This window comes from Gadus morhua, chromosome 18 (genome assembly GCF_902167405.1).
Source record: "Gadus morhua chromosome 18, gadMor3.0, whole genome shotgun sequence".
In the NCBI taxonomy this organism is placed as follows: domain Eukaryota; kingdom Metazoa; phylum Chordata; class Actinopteri; order Gadiformes; family Gadidae; genus Gadus; species Gadus morhua.
In genome coordinates this window covers 20,546,153-20,567,832 of record NC_044065.1, presented here as the reverse complement: position 1 = coordinate 20,567,832, position 21,680 = coordinate 20,546,153, and the positions used below count along the sequence as shown (strand labels likewise).

General features: G+C 49.3%; 1 protein-coding gene across 5 annotated transcripts in view; it reads right to left on the bottom strand.

The window, feature by feature from the left end:
* Positions 1-21,680, bottom strand: part of LOC115530771 (myosin phosphatase Rho interacting protein) — a 52,326-nt gene that overhangs the window by 4,584 nt on the left and 26,062 nt on the right. For 3 of the 5 annotated variants that reach the window (XM_030339503.1, XM_030339501.1, XM_030339504.1), the window contains 15 exons: positions 19,096-19,237; positions 18,794-18,901; positions 16,276-16,332; positions 16,048-16,116; positions 15,712-15,801; positions 14,472-14,581; positions 14,032-14,070; positions 11,540-12,305; positions 10,535-10,651; positions 4,617-8,318; positions 3,559-3,706; positions 2,597-2,702; positions 1,534-1,693; positions 241-348; positions 59-145 (listed from right to left, as the gene is read on the bottom strand). In XM_030339503.1, the coding sequence (XP_030195363.1) occupies positions 59-145; positions 241-348; positions 1,534-1,693; positions 2,597-2,702; positions 3,559-3,706; positions 4,617-8,318; positions 10,535-10,651; positions 11,540-12,305; positions 14,032-14,070; positions 14,472-14,581; positions 15,712-15,801; positions 16,048-16,116; positions 16,276-16,332; positions 18,794-18,901; positions 19,096-19,237 (5,809 nt within the window). Of the gene's footprint in view, positions 1-58; positions 146-240; positions 349-1,533; positions 1,694-2,596; positions 2,703-3,558; positions 3,707-4,616; positions 8,319-10,534; positions 10,652-11,539; positions 12,306-14,031; positions 14,071-14,471; positions 14,582-15,711; positions 15,802-16,047; positions 16,117-16,275; positions 16,333-16,870; positions 17,132-18,793; positions 18,902-19,095; positions 19,238-21,680 lie in introns of those variants that run through there. The other 2 variants (XM_030339502.1, XM_030339505.1) reach the window with 2 other exon arrangements.

The following is a 21,680-nucleotide window of genomic DNA, read 5'->3' as shown; positions in this document are numbered from 1 at the left end:
GGTCTGGGTCCCTGAAGGGTCAGGGTCAGGGGTCAGGGTTAGAGTCAGGGTCTCTTACTCTGAGAGCGGACTGCAGCTCATCCTTGAGGGAGTGGATCTCCTGCTTCAGGTACTGGATCTCAGACTCCTTGATCCTTAGGAGAACCTGGAGAAAGAACCTGGTCAGCATTCTCAGAGGGACTGAGCAGTGGGCCTCCAGCGCACACACACACACATGGCTAAGGGAGCTTTGGACTGTACCTCCAGCTCGTACAGGTCCTTCCCGTGGGTCAGAGGTGAAAGGTCGGTCTGTCCGCTGAAGCAGGAGCGGATCTTCATGATCTCATCTGTCAGCCGGTTGTTCAGCTCCTGCAGAACACATGGCATCAAACAAGCGCACTGCGGAAAGCTAGGGGTGTGTGTGTGTGAGACTGTGAACCTGTGTGCGTGAGTGAGAGAGTGGGAGCGAGAGTGAAAGAGAGAGTGAGAGTGTGTGCGTGTGTGTGACAGTACGTTTCCATCTAAAAGGTGAAGCGAATCTTTAGAAAGTTTGCAAAAAAGAAATTCAAATTAGGTACGTTTCCATCAAGTGGTTGGAGCGGAAAACTACACACATTCTCGGGCTTGTCATATCCTTTTGATAACATGCTCTCTCTTAGGTCCTGATATATAGTGGAATTGCATTGCTGTTTTCCATCTGAAATAGCTGTAATGTTTTTTCCCTCAATGAGAGCAAGGAAAAGTTTTACCTCTTCAGTGGTCGACACGTATCTATTATTCACATTGGCCATCTGTTCCATGGACGTATTGAAAGGATACATTGTACATATTTATAATTTGAAATTCGTCGCAGCCTTTATACCACGGATGCTAGGGTCTATAGCATATAACCGCGTTGTTTGATTAGTTTTATTCATTTTTCAAAATGTACTAGCTCTCGTTTTGAAGAATATTCACCGCACCATTCGTTTCAATGGGAATCGGGACAGTCTATGCATTCAACATAAAGTGCACATATTTATAATTTGAAATTCGTCCCAGCCTTAATACGACAGATACTATAGGGTCCATAGCATATAACCGCGTTTTCCGATTACTGTTTGATGCATTTTCCACAATTTACCAGCTCTCGTTTTGAAGGCTGAACAGACAATTTGACTGGAATTACTAATAAATATCAGGGATTAATGAACACGGTATAATTAAAGGATATACAAACATAGACATCCTATATCATATATATGATATAGGATGTGTATGTATACAAACGCTTAAAAATGAACACACAGGAAAGACGTTGTCAGTCCTGTGTGTTCAATGTTCGCTACGTCACAGCTGTTTCGAAGTGTAGTGTTTCCACCTCCCATTTTGCGCATTTACTCTCTTTCGCATAAATCAAAAGCCACCTCAAGCGACCAGAAAAACTTATTTGCGAATTACAGGATTTTTATGCAAATGTTGGTGTTTCCATCACCGTTTACTGATTCGATACTTCAAAATTCGCATAAAAGCAGAGGGATGGAAAGGCAGCTTTTGTGTGTGTGTGTGTGTGACCTGGTTGTGTGAGTTGAGCTCCTGGTTCTCCCGCTGACACTGGCGCAGGGCGTTCCTCTCGGCCTCCAGAGCCTGGGCCAGGTGGGCGTTCTCCAGACACTTCTGGCTGTACTGCTCCGACAGCACCTCCAGCTCCCTGTGGACGGACTGCAGCTCTGCCCTGCGCACACACGCACACGCACACACACACAAGTTGCATCTTTAAAGTCCTTAAAGGCCTTTTTGAGAATTCTTGGTGATTCTCTGTCTGAGTCAGATTCAGGAGGTGAGGTGGTCCTCCTCTTAACAGGAGGAGGTGAAGTGGTCCTCCTCTTAACAGGAGGTGAGGTGGTCCTCCTCTGAACAGGAGGAGGTGGGGTGGTCCTCCTCTTAACAGGAGGAGGTGAGGTGGTCCTCCTCTTAACAGGAGGAGGTGGGGTGGTCCTCCTCTTAACAGGAGGAGGTGGGGTGGTCCTCCTCTTAACAGGAGGAGGTGGGGTGGTCCTCCTCTTAACAAGAGGAGGTGGGGTGGTCCTCCTCTTAACAGGAGGAGGTGAGGTGGTCCTCCTCTTAACAGGAGGAGGTGAGGAGGTCCTCCTCTTAACAGGAGGAGGTGGGGTGGTCCTCCTCTGAACAGGAGGAGGTGGGGTGGTCCTCCTCTTAATAGGAGGAGGTGAGGTGGTCCTCCTCTTAACAAGAGGAGGTGAGGTGGTCCTCCTCTTAACAAGAGGAGGTGAGGTGGTCCTCCTCTTAACAGGAGGAGGTGGGGTGGTCCTCCTCTTAACAGGAGGAGGTGAGGTGGTCCTCCTCTTAACAGGAGGAGGTGGGGTGGTCCTCCTCTTAACAGGAGGAGGTGAGGTGGTCCTCCTCTTAACAGGAGGAGGTGGGGTGGTCCTCCTCTTAACAGGAGGAGGTGAGGTGGTCCTCCTCTTAACAGGAGGAGGTGGGGTGTGTTTGAGGAGAACCTCCTCATAACAGAAGGAGGAGAAGTGGTCCTCCTCCTAACAGGGCAACGTGAGGGGTTTGAGGTTTGGTGTTTGGGCTGAGCCTCCTTGTATTAAGGAGCTGTTGTAGGAGAACCTACTCGTATTGAGAGTGCAGCTGGTCGATGTCTGAGTTGAGGCCACTCAGAGCCGGCCGCTGGGTCTTCTCCAGGTCCTCCTTGTGGGCGTTCTTCATGGCTTCAATAGCTGAAGGCACAAAACAGAAACCAGTTCTAACAGTTTATTATATGATAACTGTATAATAACTAGTTTTACTGGTTTAGAACTAGTCTAACACCTTATAATGACAGTTAATTAATCAAGTATAGCAAATTATACTTTATTAACCATCATATAATCATATAATCATAACGTTTATAAACTCATTTTAATAGCGGATCTTCAATTAAATTGACTGTGCTTGAAAAGCAAGGTTTCGTAACCATTGGCAACACAGCCTTTTTATTATTATTATTATTCATAATTCCATGTCAAGACAATTTCATTGGTTTAACTTTTTTATCAAAAAAGATGTTATCTCTACCTTTCTTATTGATGCTAGTTCTTCGATATACATTGTAGATCTTTCTTATTGATGCTAGGTCTTTGTTATACATTCTAGATCTTTCCTATTGATGCTAGAAGTTTTGGGTTCAACGTTACGTCACGTGGCGTAAAGTGGTATCGGCTGGTTGTATTGGCAAAGTTTTAGTTAGTACATGAGCACAGCATCAGGCCAGAGTCTGAGTACTGGTCATCCCTACCCGCAGGGCATTTTTTTAAAATAGCCCTGGTCACCATGGAGTCCCAATTATGTTGATGTTCTTTTTGAATCAATAACGCTCACATTGATGTCGATTTTTTTTTATTGTTCATAAATGATAAAAGAAACGTATTCTTATCATTGCATAAGTTTGTATCAAACAAGTAGCCCTTGGTATTACTCAGTACCCCTTGAAGTAGCACCCGGGTTCAAAGAGGTTGGTGACCCCTGCTGTAGACCTCTCTAACTGATGCTAGCTGTTCACTAGACTGCTTCTAGAAGTTGGTTTGGTCTCCTCACCAAAGATGGTGGCAGCCGTCTCCTCTGCCAGCAGCCTCTCCCTTTCCTCCAGGAGCTTGGACACCTCCCTCTGGTGCTGCCTCTGGAGGTCCTCTACCACCTTCTGGTGGGTCTCCTCCATGGCTGCAAACCCTCTCTCACACGTAGCCTGGTGGTGTTCAGAAACGCCTCCGTCAGCACCGTACAGCCACTCTGGCTCAGCCCCAAGCACTACGAGCTAAGGCACGACCGCTACAAGCTGCATGCGTTCCTATGTCTTTGTTTAACAGTAACACAAAGTAATATCAAGAAATGGGAAGTTAGTACTATAAAGTATTTTCAAGTAATGAAACATAATGTTAAAGTTATATTCAATAACGTAAAAGGTATGTTTTGGTAATGTAAAAGTATTGTGTAATACTTTTAAGTACTGTCAAAAGTGATTTACATGTACTATAAAATACTGTAACATTTTGTACAGCTATCTAAAGTAATGTAATTAGCAATCTAGCAAAAGGGCAAACACTCGTAGTGATTGGGGTATGAGCTACCGTACGAGACGTGACTTCAGAGCATGCAGTGTCCAGCACTAACTTAGCTATAAGCTGATCATGTTAATGTCGGAAGCCATGCAACCCTGTGGTGATCAGGAGCCAAGAAGTTTAGCAAGAAGACAAGCTAGCACAGCCAATTAAAGGTCCCGCATTTTAACATTGGATTAGATGTGATTAGATGCGGTTGGAAATTGTACTAATGTAGACTGTTACTTGATGTGATGATTACTGCTGATGATTGCTACAAAAGTGGAGACTTTCTAAAGAGGAGTCAAACCTAGACTGGGGATTTATTCAGAAGTGAAACATGCAGCTGGCCAATCAGAAAATGCCTCAGTGATGACAGCTCTAAATACTATTCTGAAGGGGTTTTGCCAATATTAATTGCAGCTTTCAATCCATATTCATCAATGAAGATAAAGGTTGTAGTCTAAAATACAACACTGATGAATGATGAAGGCACTACACTATGCCCTCACTTTTGTCCACATGAACTACAAACTAGTAAAGTAAAAGAGCAGAAACCTTAAGACTCTCTAAGTCTCTCTGGTATTTCTCCTTCAAGCTGCTAACGTCTCCCGCCAGGTGTTTGCTGTCCAGCTCCTCCCTCATGCAGTTAATCTGTGTCTCCAGCTCCAGGATCCTGTCCTTCAGAACCACCATGGGGTCCACCTCCGCCCTGCTCCCAACATCTCCTGCATACCCCTGCTCCTCTTCCTCCATCGGCGAGCTCATAGCACAGGCCTCATCGCCTAGTGGCGGGCTGTCAGGGTTCTTCTTCTTCGGTTGCTTCTCTTGGATGCATCGGATGGTTTCCATATAATGGGATTGCAACTTCCGTATCTCCTCCTCCTGAACGTGCTGAAGCTCCCGAAGCTTCTCTTGGAACTGTTCCTCGAGGTTCCTTACATGTTTCTCCTGCCTCTCCGCCAGGGTCTCCATGTCCCCCAGCAGAACCTCTACTTTATGCTGGCTGTCGGTGGCTGCCTCCATCAGGGCCAGCTCTGTGGTGGCACGGCTCTGCTCCGCCTGGCTCAGCTCCTGCTTGTGCCTCTGACTCATCTCCTCCTGCTCCCTCTCAAAGTTTTGCCCCAGGTCCAGGAGCTGTCTCTGCTGCTGAGAGAGTTGGTTCAGCCTCTCGCTGAGCTCCTTCCTCAGCTCCTGGTTCTCCTCTTGGAGCGAGCTCACCATTTGGCCGAAGCCCAGACGTTCCTCGCTCAGAGACGACTCGTAACTCTGGTGAATGGCACTGACGCTGCGGGCGTGGTCCTGGACTAGAGTGTCCATGTCCCGACCTGTCTGACGACACCGGTTCAGGTCCTGTTGGTGGACGGCTCGGAGTCTGCAAGCAACGTAGGCCACCTGGGCCTGAATCAACGCCTCCCGCATGCAGAGCGATCCGCTGACCAGGCCGCGAGAGGCTTGGTGACCTGGAAGGGTCCGGATCAAGCTGGCTAGTCCTTCAAAGCTGCCACTTTTCCCGATTTCCTCTGAACATCTATGAAGAAGTGCTGCCTGTTTCAGGAGCTCAGCAGCAAGGGCGGATTGTGCGTGGGGCAGGGACGCCAGTGAGTTGACAGTAGAAGACGAAAGATTTTGAGGCAAGTGTCTGTTGAGAAATTCCTCGGCCATGTCCTTTGCTTCCTCCATTTCAATCTGCTCCATGTAGGGAGCGAGCTCTGGAGGACTGATGTCAGCTAACCGCTTCTTTTGACCGAAAAGACTTTTCCTGATATCTTCAACGATGTGTTTCAGGTCAGGGCTTGGTAGAGCTTCAAAGATCTCTTGTAGAGCCATGTCTCGTTTCTGTAGGTTATTATGGGCTGATATAAGTTCCTGTTGAATTGATCTGAATTTGTCCTCATAGAGGAGTTTAAGATTTTGAATGGAATATGTGAGTTCTGCTTTGACAACGGTGGTAATGATTTCTGTGGTGTCAACGTCAACATCAGCTGAGCCAACATCCCCTTCTGGTTTTTGAGCAAGGTCTGAATCTTTTGTTTGCTGTATTTTACACTGTGTCTTCACCTTCTCCAGATCTTTCCAGAAAGCACTCTCCAATACTAACTTCCTGGACAGAACATCAGCGTACACTACTGCCAAGCAATCTCCATCAGCAGACTTGACCATCTCCAATTCTTTATGCATTTCATCGAAACCCTGCAGAAGGTCGGAGTTTGAATTCTGTATCAACAAAGCCATCTTGTTCAAAACAAGAGCCTCATAGGACAACGTCTTTGCAAAGAGGGACATTTCCTCCCCAAGCGCCTTGCCATCAACAGTATCTAATGGGTAATTTGGATACTTTGGCATGTGGCCTTCCAGGGTTTTCTCGCCTTGCCTGATGTACAGTGTTGCATTGAGCAGCTCCTTCTCGACCTCTGATAACAACAATAGCTGGCACTCGGTGGGCTCATGGGAGCCCAAGAGGAGGCTGCGTACCTTCTCTTGGCTGGTCTCAATACACACCAGGGCCTTGGCATACTGGTCTGTAGCTGCAGCAATAACACATCCTCCTCCAACAGAGGACACTCCTCCTCCAACAGAGGACACCTGGTTAGCTGGTTGCTCGGATGCATGCAAGTCTTCCGATTGGACCAGGATATGGCCGTCAAGCTTCTGTGTGAGGTTTCTCAACTTCTCCTCAGTGGACACAAGTTTAGTTTCTAGGGCATGTATGACGGAGATGAACTTCTCTGGGTCACTGCTATACTGAGGAGGTGTGGGTGATGAGCTGGTCGTTTCTTCGCCCATACCCTGGATAATACCTTCACTGCTGTCCACCTGGGAGCTGTCCAGGCTCATGTACTTTTGGCATTGAATGTTGGAGAAGCGAATTCTCTGTCTCTTTCCAAGAGGCTGCTTTCCAACCGTGAAGTTATTGGTGTTGTTAGCCGACTCTGCCAGATCCTCTTCGTGCTCTTGCTCTAATCTGTGGCGTTCAATGTGTAAGTCTGCATAGCCAAGCTGTAGGGTTTTGAGATGCTGCTCTAGCTCTGCAATGCGGTCCTCTGCTATCACCAGCTTGGCCTGCAGGTCCCTCTCTGCCCCGCAGGGCTCTCCCTGCACCCTTAGGGTGTCACTTATCTGAGACATCAGCTCGTCCTTGGCCAAAAGTTTCTGTTCCGTCTCTTCCAAGCTGTTTCCAAGGACAGCCATCTTCACGAGGGCTTCTTTGAGGTCTTCATCCTTGCACGCCACCAGCCTGTCGTACATGGCCTTCGTCTGGCGGATCTCCTCCTCTTTCTCCCGGAGGAACTGGCTCATGCTCTGGAACTCCTGTGAAGCTCGTTTGTAGGATTGCTCCAGGCTGTGATAGTCGGCCTCCTCAGTGTCCAAGCGGCTGCGCAGCTTGTTCACCTCGCGGTCTGCTTCTGCTATCTGGTTGAGGAGTTCCTGACAGCGGCAGGTAAGATGACCCTTCTCCTCCTCCAGCCTACGGACGCTCTCCCTCAAGGTGTCCACTAGGCTGGTCTTCTGGCTCAGCTCCTCCTTTAGCTTCAGCACCTCCTCCCTCTCCTCCTTTCCACAGGAGGAGCGCCTTCCTCTTAGCAGGGTCTCAACCTGCAACTCTGCCTCCCACAGTTTACTCTCCATCTCCTTCTGGGAAATTTCGGCCTCCAATAACAGCCCGGTTAGGTGCTGCTTCTCCCTCTCGTAGGCCTCTTGTATGCCCTGTTGGTCCTGCCTTAGGCGCTCCTCCTTCAGGGCCTGGGCCTCCTCTGTAGCACTCAACCTGCCGCTCACCTCCTTCAGCCTCTCCTGGAGCCTCTGGACCTCCCTCTGGTGGTCTCTCTGAAGGGCCTGCTGCCTCTCCAGGTGCCTGAGGACCTGGTTCCTCTCCAAGAGGCTGGCCTCGACCTCGCGGAGCCTGTCCTCGTTTTCCCGGAGCTGAGCTCGCAGGGTGTCTTCACTGCGGCCAAATTCCTCCTCGTGGTCCCTTGAGCGCTCCTGCTCCAACTTCAGCTCATTGCGCATGCGGACCACGGCCTGCTCGCTGGCCAGGATCTCTGCCATTGCCGAGGCTAATTTGGCCTGCAGGGCCTGGATCTGGACTTCTTGGCGTCCTACAGAGCCCTGGTTCTCGGTGAGGCTCCTCCTCAATGTGGGGAGCTGCTGTGGAACGACTTCCAGCGGGGGCTCCGGGTCACCGTGCGTGTGCATGCCGAGCTTGTGCGGACTTTTCCGTTGCAATCGGTGTGGCGAGGAGCAGGGGGTGGAGGAACTCTTGAAAAGATTGACGACAACAAGTTGGGTTAGTGACATCACTCCCCCTCGCCATTGCGTATGGAGGAGCACATCTCCGAGGATGACATAGGAATATTGGGAATTCTCCTTGAACTTCAAGTAAATCTGGAAATGGTTCCGTTAATGTTATGAAGAAGCTTCATCCTAAGCTTTCCACTGTGCTTTTTCAGGAGTGATGGAAGATGGTGAACAAAACAAATAAAAAGTGACCGACTACATGACACAAGAGTGGAAAAGGGTGACGAAACTACCAGTAACTCATCTATACTACAACAATATAATCCTCCAAGGGCCCCTAAGCCTCAAATCCAGTGAGGAAACCAAATACCCTTAATGTAACAGTTTCTGAGATTTTAAATATAGACAACGCAAATGGTTTCTACTTCGTGCCCATCTTCTTGGTATCGAGATAACTGCTATAGTCTCCTGAATGCTGGTTTCCATACTTTCCTGTGAGCCTGACAGTGGTGTTGTGGAGATAAGTGTTTTGGAGGGAGTGAGGTATTTAGGGAGTAAGGTGTTTGGGTGAAAGCAAGATGTTTCTGAGTGAGGATTTTGCGGAGTGAGGTGGTTGGGAGGGATTTCGGTGTTTATGGAGGGTGGTTTTTGGTTGGAATTTATGTGTTTGGCCTGAGGTGTTACAGAAGGGAGGACGTGTCTAGGGAGTGAGTTGTTTGGGAGGGAGATGTTTGGGGAGGGAGAGTTGTGGATGGGGAGGCAGTGATGTGTTTCCTGAGGGATAGAGGTGTTTGGGGAGGGAGGTTTTTGGGAGGGAGTGAGCTATGTTGGAGGGAGTGAGGTGTTTGGATGGGAGTGAGGTGTTTTAGAGGGAGTGGGATGTTTTAGAGAAAGTGAGGTGTTTTAGAGGGAGCGGGATGTTTGGGGGTTAAATGGTGAGGTGGTTAGGAGGGACTTAGGTGTTTAGGGAGTGAGATTTTTGGGGTTTGAGGTGCTATAGAGAGATGTCGTCGGGGAGAGAGAGGTGTTTGTGGAGGGATATGTTTGGGTCGGGGCGTTTGGGGAAGTGAAGTTTGAGGAGTGAGGCGTTTGGGGAGGGAGATGTCTGGGGAGTGAGATGTTTGGGGCGGGAGATGGTATGGATGGAAGGAGGTGTTTGGGTTGGCTTGTTTGGGCTAAGAGGTGCTTGGGGCCAAGGTGTTAATTATGACTGTGCCGAAATTCTTTAACACCCTAAAAGTCTGTGTACGGGTCTACAACACCTAACCTGACGTGCAAACATCAATAATGAAAGAAAGGTGTCAGAACCCATGCGACTCGCGCAAGAAACAACAGCATGCAAAACCACATGAGTGACAGAAGAGAAGAGGATGAGTAGAGGTGACGAGGGAGAAGAAGCACAGCGCAAGGCTTGTCGATCAAGTCTCTTACCTGGACAGTGTCTGTCCCAAACCATCAAACCCCAAGGAGATGTGAGCCCCCATACAGCAGTTAGTGAAACCTCATGCCCAACCAACCACATCCATGCAGTCCCAGAGTCACACGTCTAAGCCCACATACATATTAGTAGAGTTATATCTTATCACACACACACAAATTTGACATTGAAATGAAACTGTTTATATCCAATAATCATTGTACGTATAGATATGCATGTTACGTGTTTCCACCTGTATTGCCAATCTGGATGATGCAATACCTCTATCCGTATGAATCAGATGTTAATCAATTCCTTTACTTCCTATAGGGCTTGTACATCAAAATGTGTGACGGAATTCTTGGTTGGAGATACTCATTTTGAGGGAACGCTAGAGTTGTAGTCATGGAAAATCCTAAATCAACGTAAATAAAGTGTATCCAAGGCTAATCAATGTCACCCCATAATGACTTAATCATTTCCCAATGAATAACTAAACAACAACCAAAACATTCTTACTACCATCAACAGTGCGACGTGAAGTCACGATGTACAAGCCCTCAAATAAAGCTTGGGGAGTGCTCCAAGCCTCTGTTGAGGCCTTTAACCCCCGCATCATGGAAGCACTGATGTCACTAGATGCTGCTCCTTTACTAAACTGTCCTATGTCCAAACATAACTTTCTTCTCACCTGGGCCCACCCTGCCCTCCTCATCTTTTGGTTATTGTGATTAAGATGAAACCATGATGGGACCCCTGCTAGGGGTGTGTGTGTGTGTGTGTGGTGTTGTGTGGCGTGTGTGCGTGTGTCGGGGGCTACCTGCAGGACGTAGCCCTCCCTGGCGCTGTGCTCGCGGCCTCGCGCCTCGTCCAGCTGCTCCTTCAGATGGAGGTTCTGCTCCTGCAGACGGTCCAGTTCCTGCTGCTTCTCCCCCAGCTGAAGACACAGCACAGCACCCACCATGAGAACAACCCTCCTCACACCACCTCCTTCTTCATCAGCCTCACCCCACACTACCTTCACGTGTTTATTGAATCGTTCAATGGCCCTTGTGCTCCTGCTTTAGTCTGAAACCTCGGGACCCCAACGCAGGGTCCCCCTCCGAGTTTTATCCCATCAGCGTCATCCCAACAGCGTAACATCCATGTCCCAGTAAATCTTTGTGAATTCCGCCATACGCCTTAAATGTCGCAACTGACTAGCTCGTGGCTATGGATCAATAGGTTGGTACTAGCCAGCTCGTGGATATGGATCAATAGGTTGGTACTAGCTAGCTCGTGGATATGGATCAATAGGTTGGTACTAGCCAGCTCGTGGATATGGATCAATAGGTTGGTACTAGCCAGCTCGTGGATATGGATCAATAGGTTGGTACTAGCTAGCTCGTGGATATGGATCAATAGGTTGGTACTAGCCGGCTCGTGGATATGGATCAATAGGTTGGTACCAGCTGGCTCGTGGATATGGATCAATGGGTTGGTACTATCTAGCTAGTACCATGGGTCTGTTTACAGAGCACCTTTCAATCCTTTCCTCTTTCTTTCAGAAAACATGCACCATCATATATCTGTAGTCCTCGATTTCTACAATCTCAACGGGGTTGGGTCCCAGAGTGGACGAACACAGACGTCTTTGATTAACAGGGGTTTCCTCTCTGTAAAGGGCCCGCAAAGTGACCTTCCTCACCGTCCCCACAATGTATGGTGGGATGTCCTTTTTTATTCTGGATGATGAGGAGAGGTGTCAAGCTAAAGAATCTACTACTAACTAACCCATGTTCTCTTCTCTCTCGTGTGAATGTAGGACCAGGGGAGGGGAGCCCACCTCCTTGTTGAGCAGGGTGGCCAGTTCTCGCGGCGGGCGTCGCTCGGCACCGATGGTGGTCGCCGTGGCGATGGGCACCTGCTTCTCCTCCCTGAGGGGCGTGGTCTCCACCTGATGCCAGTGCTCCTCGATCACCCCCTGGTGATCCTCCTCCCGCTCCTCCTCCCGCTCAACCCCGCCCCGCCGCCGCGAGTCGCCCTCTGGGCCCGCCTTGACCTGCCCGTCCACCTCCATCGCTCCCTGGTCTGGGGGCGGAGACGGCCGCGGCTGGGGCGCGGGCGCGGCGTTCAGCGTAGTCGTCATGGTAACGGTGACCGTGTTAGGCGCGGGACCGCCGGCGACGCGCCCCTGGTCCGACCGGCGCGCTCGCTCCTCCGCCACCCCGTCCAGGCTGGTGGCCGCGGAGATCCGCGGAGGCGGGGCGGAGACGGAGGAGGAGGTCTGGGGGGAGGAGGTGCTGGAGCCGGGGGAGGAGGCCGTGGAGGAGGCGTAGGACGAGGAGGTGGAGGAGGAAGGCAGGACGGAGCTGAGGTCCAAGGGGTCGGTCGTCTGCCCCGTCCGGAACTCTGACCAGTCGTAGGTCTTGGATCGGCCCTCCCGCCGACGCTCCCGGACGCGGCTCTTGCGGGGCTCGGGGGAGGGGACGGGGGCCCCTGCCGGCTGCGCGGGGACCTCGGCCCCGGAGCCCTCAGGGCCAGCAAGAGGGTCCGCTGGGGACTGGAGACACTGAGCCAGCTGGGTCTTGGCCTGCTCTTCAGGTAACGACCTGCAGGGACAGAACCAGGGTCAGTTACAGAACCAGGGACAGAACCAGAACCAGGGTCAGTTACAGAACCAGGGACAGAACCAGAACCAGGGTCAGTTACAGAACACGAGTCAGAACCAGAACCAGGGTCAGTTACAGAACCAGGGACAGAACCAGAACCAGGGTCAGTTACAGAACCAGGGACAGAACCAGGGTCAGTTACAGAACCAGGGACAGAACCAGAACCAGGGTCAGTTAAAGAACCAGGGACAGGACCAGGGTCAGAACCAGAACCAGGGTCAGGACCAGGATCAGAACCAGAACGAGGGGCAGGAACAGAACAGGGGCAGGAAAAGAACCAGGTTAAGGAACGGAACAAGGTCAGAACCAGAACCAGAACCAGGGTCAGTAACAGAACCAGCGTCAGTTACAGAAGCAGGGTCAGTAACAGAACCAACATCAGGGTCAGAACCAGAGACTGGGTCAGTAACAGAACTAGGACCCTTAACAGAGGAAAGTCACCCAGTAAGCTGATAGCAGCTAGTCGACTACGCTAAGCAACCGTGAACACAGTCCATTCAGGAAGAAACACCTTTAGTCAGGTTGAGACAACTGTGCAGAAGTCTCAATGGCTCTTATCAGCAGTACTAGCTACTAACAGAGGAAAGTAGCACAGATAGCAGTTAGCCCACGATGCTAGGGAACATGCCCACGGACAAGCAATTCCGGTCACAGAGAGACACGTGACAAGCAGATAGGCAGGTACATAAACCTATATAGACATAGTTAGATACTTATAGACACAGTCCATAGAGTGACAACAGTGCAACAGTCCTTAAAAGCTTGAAAACAGAAACAAGAAGCACATTTAGTGGTTAGCCAACGACGCTGGGCACGATGTCCATAAACACAGTCCATTCAGACAGAGGCACGCAGACATGGATACACATTTAGACTGAAGACTAAGTTTCATTCAGAACATGTGCAGCAGTCCTCACTAGCTAGCCTCAGTGCATGGACTAGCTTCATAACATAGCCTAGCCTTGTCACATATGAAGCATAACATGAACTAGGCAGAGCCATTAGCCTGAGTGGGGAGACGGCCAGGGTGTGCTGGGGAGACTTACTTATTGGCTAAAAGAAAGCAGAGCTTCCTCATAAAATGGAGACCCACGCAATCTCCTCTTTCCATTTTGTCGTGGGGGTGACTTTGATTGTGTATAAGTGTGTGTGTCTTCAAGTGTGTGTGTGTGTGTGTGTGTGTGTGTGTGTGTGTGTGTGTGTGTGTGTGTGTGTGTGTGTGTGTGTGTGTGTGTGTGTGTGTGTGTGTGTGTGTGTGTGTGTGTGTGACCAGACAACAGCAGGTTCAGGAAGAGGTGTCCATGCAGAAATGACTAAAATATCCCACATTCTCCGGCACCGCCAGGAGATCCAGAATCCGGCACCGGCCAGTCTGACATCTGACACACACACTGATATACACACACACAAACACACACTCATGTGGACACATACACACACATCTATAGGCACACACAGACACAGGGCTTATGACAGTCCTCACAACATATTTAGACGCCTCTCATCAACAACAGGGTGCTTCATCACATGACATTATCACATCAGCGCAAAGCCGCCGCAAGCCAGAGATCACATGACACGTAGAAGAACGCCAAGGCCAACATCACTGAGCGGTGACATCACTGGGTTGGAGGGGAAAGGGGGGGAGGGAAGGCAAGCGTCCAACCTTGACTTGAGAACTGACAGCTTCAGAGCTAGATGCTTTCTGAAGACATGACGTCCAGCAGAGCGAGACCGAGAGAGAGAGAGAGAGAGAGAGAGAGAGAGAGAGAGAGAGAGAGAGAGAGAGAGAGAGAGAGAGAGAGAGAGAGAGAGAGAGAGAGAGAGAGAGAGAGAGAGAGAGAGAGAGAGAGAGAGAGACATAGAAAGAGAGAGATATAGAAAGAGAGAGAAAGAGAAAGAGAAAGAGAGAGAGAGAGAGAGAGAGAGAGAGAGAGAGAGAGAGAGAGAGAGAGAGAGAGAGAGAGAGACCAAAGGAGAGGGAGGTGGAGAGAAAGGTTAATAGTTTCATCACAAGGCATTGTGAGTGCAGGGTTATGTGGTTGTGCTGGGTTGTGAATAAGTGAGGCTGCTAGGGGAGGGTCTTGGCTCCTGGGCGGTCCTTACCGGGTGACGTCTGGGGCCGTGGCCGGCCGCACGTTCTTCAGGATGGCCTGGATCCAGTTCCTCCTGATGCCCGACGTCATGGCCGACAGTGTGCACGCTCCCTCCTTACTCTGGAGGAGGAGGAGCGGGAGGAGGAAGAGGAGCGGGAGGAAGAGGAGGAGGATCAGGAGGTGGAGGAGCAGGAGGAAGAGGAGGAGGAGCAAGATAAGAAGGAGGAAGAGGAGGAGGGGCAAGAGGAGGAGGGGCAAGAGGAAGAGGAGGAGGATCAGGAGGAAGAGGAGGAGGAGCGGCAGGAAGAGGAGGAGGAGCGGGAGGAGCAGGATCAGAAGGATCAGAAGGAAGAAGAGGAGGAGGAGCAGGAGGAAGAGGAGGACTTTAACAACGGCAGTATCGTGTTATCATGTTGGTAACTCTGTAGTGGTCATCATGTTGGAAATGTTGGGTAAGGGAGAAAACCTGGCGAGGGTCTGACCAGGTTCATGAACTGTGTGCAAGTATGCGTCAGTATGTGTATGCACATGACTATGAATAACTGTGGATACATGCCTGTGTGTCTGTCCCGTGTGCCGAGTTTGTGCACATGTGGACGTGCTTTGTGCATGTGCCGGCAGAGTGTGGGCTGTGTGGTGAATTTGTGCTGTCCGTGTGTGCGTCTGAGAGTATGTGTGCATTTGCGTGTGCGTGCGTGTGCGCGCGTGTGTAGGGTGCAGGGAGGCGGATGCAGCCAGCAGAGCTATGCGTGGCGAGACAAGGTGTAGACAGGTTGTGTGTCTGGTGAGTGACAGCCTCAAGGCTGAGAACCCCAGGTGTAGACAGGCTAGGATCGGGGGGGGGGGGGGGGGGGGGGGTGGGGGTGATGCCTAGTGATGGGGCCCAGTGACTTATTTTGAGATGAGAAGGACCTGTCTAGCTCAGAGCGAGGCATTAAGCTGGTAGAGCGAGGCATTAAGACTAGCCGGGTTAGAAGTAGGATACCCTGTCTAGCTCACCCGGTAGAGCAGGGCATGAGCACTGGTTTCATTCCCACAAGGGCGAACCATGTTACGTACGTGGTCAGACAGTGGGGCTCAGAGAGTAGGAGTCCACAATGGGCGTCAGACCGTGAGGGGGGCAGTAGGGGTCAGACCGTCGGGGTCTGACAGTGGGGGTCCATAGGGGTCAGACAGTAAGGGTCAGACGAGAGGGGGTTAGGTAGTGTGTATAGCCTGGTGGGTGCGCTGTGTTGGTGTGTAGAACTCACAAGGATCTGGAAGCCATAGTTCCTCTGTACGGGGAACTCGGTGACATCGTAACAGGAAGACAGGTCCACCTCCCCGTCCAGATCACACGCCTGCACGCACATTAGGAACCTCTTTTCAGCTACACTTCTGTGTCTACAGCAATATTTTCCTATTTATTTTTCTATTTATTTTCTGTATTTTAGTGTTTAGGATTTTAATCACATAAATTATGTTTAATATTTTAACTCCATCCTTCCAATCTTTAGCAAAGCAATTGTGAAGGAACAAATGCTCACCAGGATAACAAAGGACTTTAGTTGTATACAATATTGGTATGACAGCGTGATTACTGGTACCTCTTCTGCGATGGAGTCCTTGTAGTACCTCAGGCTCTGGTCGGTCAACACAAACCAGTGCTTCTTCCACTGCAGACACCATCAAACACACAGGTAGGATTTCAGAAGAGTTTGAAGCTTCTCATCATCGTTATCATCATTTTCACCACAAGAGAGTGTATAAGTTGATATGTACCAGTATGGAATACTTTTCCCTTCCCCAGTAAAACCAGTGAGGAGGTCACTTACCATTCCGTCATCGTACAGCTTGGTCATCCATCCCTTCTTGAAGTTCAGCAGATCAGGCTGCCAAAAGAAACGAGACAAAAGGTCAGTTTCCTGAAGCGCAGGATTCATCTTTATTGTGTTGCGGCGGCGTTCCACTCCCCCTCCCCAGAACACTCCGGACCACAGCAGAATGTGGCCCCGGCTCCGTCCCGCTTGGACCATATACCGGGGGAAACTGACATCACACCCAAAACAACTCAACACTTTTGGTTATTATCCGTTTTACAGAATTTTTTTTTGGGTTCCACATAAAGTGTGACTCCAAACGTTCATCTCTCGTGTTGTATTCCATACATCTTCAAAGGTCAATCTTTGGAAACGTCGAAGGTGGCGTTGAACAAAGTTCTCAAAGTTGAAAAGAGCTGCCAAAATATTTGTAGACAAATTTCCAATATTGGACCTGAAGCATAAAAGTCTTAAAAGTAAATGTACAGAATTTGTTAAGTACGTGGTTGTAAGCAATTAAGAACCAGAACAACCCCTGCACCGAGCCTAATGCCCCCCATCATGTTCTCCAAACCCCTCCCGGGGACCAGGGGTCCACCCACACCCCTACCTTGTTTCTACTGATCTTCAGATGCACAGGAAACGACTGACACAGAGTCATCCTGAGGGCCACACATCTCCAGTAAACCAGCACCCACACGGAGACACAGGCCAACGCAGACGGCAGACCGGCACACTCCAACCCAGGCAGACTGACTAACACCTCCGGACCCGGACTGACGCTAGCCCAGGGAGTCAGCTCTCTATTTATATCACTGGTCTGGGGGGTCGGGGTGTTGGGTGGGTATGTGGACATCAATACCCCCCTACCCCCCCTCCCATTCCCCTCCGGTTGTTTTGGTTGTGCATGTGTGGGAGGTGCAGAGTGTTTGTGTGTGTGTGTTTGTGTGAGCGTGAGGCCACCTCCATACGTTGAGGTTCAGGCACTGTGAGGCCCAGGTCAGCTATAGCATCGTCCTCACTGGACCCTCAGTGAGGACGGCACATATAGACAATCTAGTAAAACTCTCCAGTTTCAGCATCGCCCTTTCAGGAGTTTTCCTCAAACTTCAATAAAAAAAGTGGGGGAATGATCTGTAGCAGATTTGTTTGATCTTTTGAGGCTTCCAAAGGAGCAAATACCTGATTTGTGATGATTATTACGACTGGAAGGAGTGATATCAGTGAAGTGAATCATCGATTGTTTTCCTGTTTTTGACGCGATGCTTCCAGCCATGGCAGCTGTGTCATGTTCCCTGAACTCTGGCGTTGTCATGTGCCGGGGAGGGGCCTCCGGTGGCCGCCTGCTGACCCCTGATCGACACTGAGATGTGTTCCTCTCTGGGGTTGTTCTGCCTGCTCACTGACGGAGCAGAAGATTGGTGCCTGGTGTAGAACCCCACAGAGGGCCGTCAGTGTGGTCCACCTCTCACTGTTTCTCCTTGGGTCATGTGGTCCGTAAGGCCCACCCCCACTTGGCTTTCCTCAGAGATGGGAATGGTTTCTGGCCCTTTCCCACGGTCAGCCCTAACCCTGCGCTCTACTGAGTAGGGAGAATTTTTTATTCGTCTCTTCCTGCTCAATTGTTAGCGTGGCAATTCCATACTTGATTAGAGTGGTTGAAAAGTGTTCTCAGTGCCAGTGTGCCCGTCATGGTACTACCAAGGTAGTGTTATTGTGAGCAAAAACGTGGTGCGCCAAAGCGTGAGTCACTTCTGTGACTGATGTATATGATCCGGAAAGAGGTTTGATTCGTTTCCTGACAACACCCTCATGCAGGTCCGTTCTCCAGAAGCTTCCTTTCTGAGGTAAGATCTCCATGAGTATTAGGTTTCAACATCAGGAGCCACTCAGAATTTGATCCAAACATGTCAGGTTTGTAACCATGTGTGCAGAGAGAGCAGGGAACAGTCCACTGTGATATTCTTCCCAGGCACGTAACTCCAAGTCAGTTGTAACTTGAGTTTAATCATACTTTTAAAGTGTATAAAGTCGACCTCAGACCCGCCAAATGGTGCCCCGGTGGTGTGGCAACACACTTTGGTGTGGCAACGCACTGTGGTGTGGCACACACTGTGGTGTGGCAGTTCGGGTTTTTGCGCCGTTTTGCGTAACAGTCGCCCCCTAGCTGCCCCATTCGAGTTTTCAACATCCATTTTTCTTGTTAAAAAAAAAACAGAAAAAACCCGACCTGCCACACCACAGTGCTGTTACCACACCACAATGCGGTTGTCACACCACAGTGTGCGGCTCCGGGGCTGCAGCTGGCTGCTACTCGACCCGCCTGCAGTGCGGTACAATGTACCACCTGGTGGCGTCTTGTGGAACTACAACAACAACAACGACCGGTAAGAACGGCTAATGACCGAGGGTACAGGACAGGAGCCCTTCTTATGCTGGTGAATGAGTTATCGATATGATATAACATGAATCCAGTTTTTATATAGATAAAAACTGTATATAAAAACTTTTTACATATATAAAAACTCCTCACTGTGGCGGATGCGTCGGCTGCTCTGCGGTCCAGAGACTTGGCTCTTCTCAGGCTGGAGGCGGCGGAAACATCTGGGCTGGTGACCCTGCCAGCATCCAAGGACATCTCCTGAGAGGAAACAGTCGAGAAGAACTCTATAAACATAGATTAAAGTATCATAAGAGACAATTGATACAATAAATACTACTGTGGATTTTAATGTAACGCAAGATCTACCTAATAATCACAAATTGATTAAACTGTTACCAGTCTATGATGAATACTTTTGTATACATTCTTGATTATACGAATAAAACATTTACTGGTCGGTTTGCCAGGTAGCGTCGCTCAGCCCTGCCCTGTCTCGGAGCAGACACCGGGTCAGAGGCCGTCTCCGTGGAGACCTGCGTGTCCATGCACTCCAGGGGCGGACCTTCCTTAATGCGACCAATCACCTGCGAGCGCCTGGAACACAAACAGGAAGAGGGAGAGGCTCATTCTCCATCACCCGACATCCTGAGTGTATGAGTAATAACTTATCAACTTATATTTTGTTCTAAATTTCCTTAAGCACAGCAATTGTGACAAACATTTAAATGAATTCATGAAGTTCTGAAGTTAAATATCCACATATATCTAAATATATAAATTCCCATATTTTTATCTGGAACTAATAAAGTATGTCTTATCTAAAATGTAAGCCGACTAAATCAGGATTTATAGTCGATTGCCGTCTTGTTTAATGTATGCACCACAACCAAACTAATTCCTGTATACCGAGCCGGATGCAATAAGACATATCAGCCTGTGACTTGTCACTATTTCAGCGTGGTTTGACTCGGTTCCTCATGGGGTCTCTGGGCTGTGATCTGAGGTGTTTGGAGGGATTCCAGGGCCAGACGTGGTATACAGCGTCTGAGCTAACCAAAGCTGTTTCTACATGAAGTGTGGAGGACTTGATGAGGCAGTGAAGACACCAGCCTCACGGAGCCCTGCAGCAGTGTGGAGAACATGATGGACAGGGTCAATGTCTTCTCCTCTGGAGAGCAGCAGAACTTCTAGAACAGTGTTTCCAACCTGCAATGCCTCCCAGATCCCAGGATGTTCTTCTGACCTAATGAGCCATAGCTACTTGATGAGAGCCTCATGAGACCAGCCAGATGCACAAGTTAGCATTTCCCAATGAGCTTCAGTCCGCCCTTTGCTGAGCAGTCATTTATTTGCACATATGGAAATCAATCAAACGACGTTGTCCAAAAAACATCAGATGAAATAACTAAGTGACACTCTCTTCCCTCTTGCTTGAAGACGAAAAAACATCTTCTCCTTTAAGACGAACCTTGCATGCTAATTTCTCCTCACCTTTCAACATGGTTATTTGGACTATTTCAGATCAAATGTTTTTTAATTGACTGTCCATGTTCCACTCTGCAAGGCGGCGCCAGTTTATTTAATTCTGCAGACTTCGTCTTCAAGTGAAACCCCTCCCCTTGGCGCTGATTGGTCCTATTATGTAATCATTCATGGAAGAGGCTTTAAATGGGCTGGAGGCCAGACTGATCCACGGAGTGGAACAGAAGGAGAACTCAGAAATAGGGAAGGCCTCTAAAGGAAAACACAATTATGCATGTTGATGGCAGAAATTGGTAAACAACCCCCAACATCCCATTAGCTGGCCTCATGATTCAGCTGCGGCTCATAGGTACCTCACTGGGTCATTGATGTAACGGGAGGACTGAAGGATTGAGTTCAAATGATGGGCGGGGAAGCAGAATCACAATATAAGAAGTTTTGGTTGCAAGAAAGTTCAGACCTCAAAAGGGGGTTCCAGGCAAAGAGAGGTATGGAACCACACTGTTCTAGAACCACTGTTCTCCAACCACTGTTGTAGAAGGTTCTGGTGGAAGATGTTTGGAGACATTGAGCGTGTGCCAGGTGGTGACGGAGGAGATGTGTGTGTTATGTTGGGACACCCATCTGGAGATGAAGAAGATGAAGGGTTAGGGTTCAGATCCCAGGGACAGCAGGTGGAAGAGGACCCATGGGGGGAAAGAGAGCGAGTGAATGAGCAAGTGAGCGAGTGAGTGAGTGAGTGAGCGAGTTCATACTAGAGTTTGAGGTTTCCGTCCGACCGCAAGCCAGCGCGAAGGGTCATCTAAATTGCCAACTTACTTTATCGGCTTACGTTGGGTTCTGTTGTGTTTACTTAGTACTTTGAAAAGCCAGCTGTTGCGGGCGATTTCAGTTTGGTTGCATCAGAGGACAAGAGGGGAAGGTTTGAGGAACGCGTTGCCAACGTACATCATCACAATAATGGAGGGTTACTTCAATGTAAAAGTTGCGACAAGACAGGAAATGCAGCGCAGTAGAGGAGCCTAGACGTGTGTAATAAGACGGTCAGCATATTACACGTTTCTGGTTTTATTAATGTTATTGTGATCATACTAATGTTAGAACACAAGTCAATTCTTAATTTATCTACCCTTAACCACCCTTAACCCAAAGACTTCAGCGTCCTCCTTTCTCTGTTCCTCCAATCAGGTGCTCTGTGGTGGCACGCTGCGCTCCCGTTGGCCAGAGAGAAGTGGAAAGAGGTTTCAAATGCCTTGTGAAATCAGAGCCAGCGGAGAACACTGCTGAAGAATCAAGGTTTTATCAACTGATCGTTTTTCCTTTTCATTTCTACAGTGTTATCTTAATAACGCAGGGAGCAAAACTACAATATCACCTAGGAGGGCTGCTTGCACGCCGGTGGCTTTCAAATCCACTCAGCGGTCCGAGTTCGACCTGGTTCCACAGAACTTTAATGTTTACACAGCTTCCATGTACGAGAAAAGGCCTTCTTCCAACCATCACAAAGCAAACAGGGGCTTTGAACATAATGCAGGTTTTGATGAATTGCAATAAA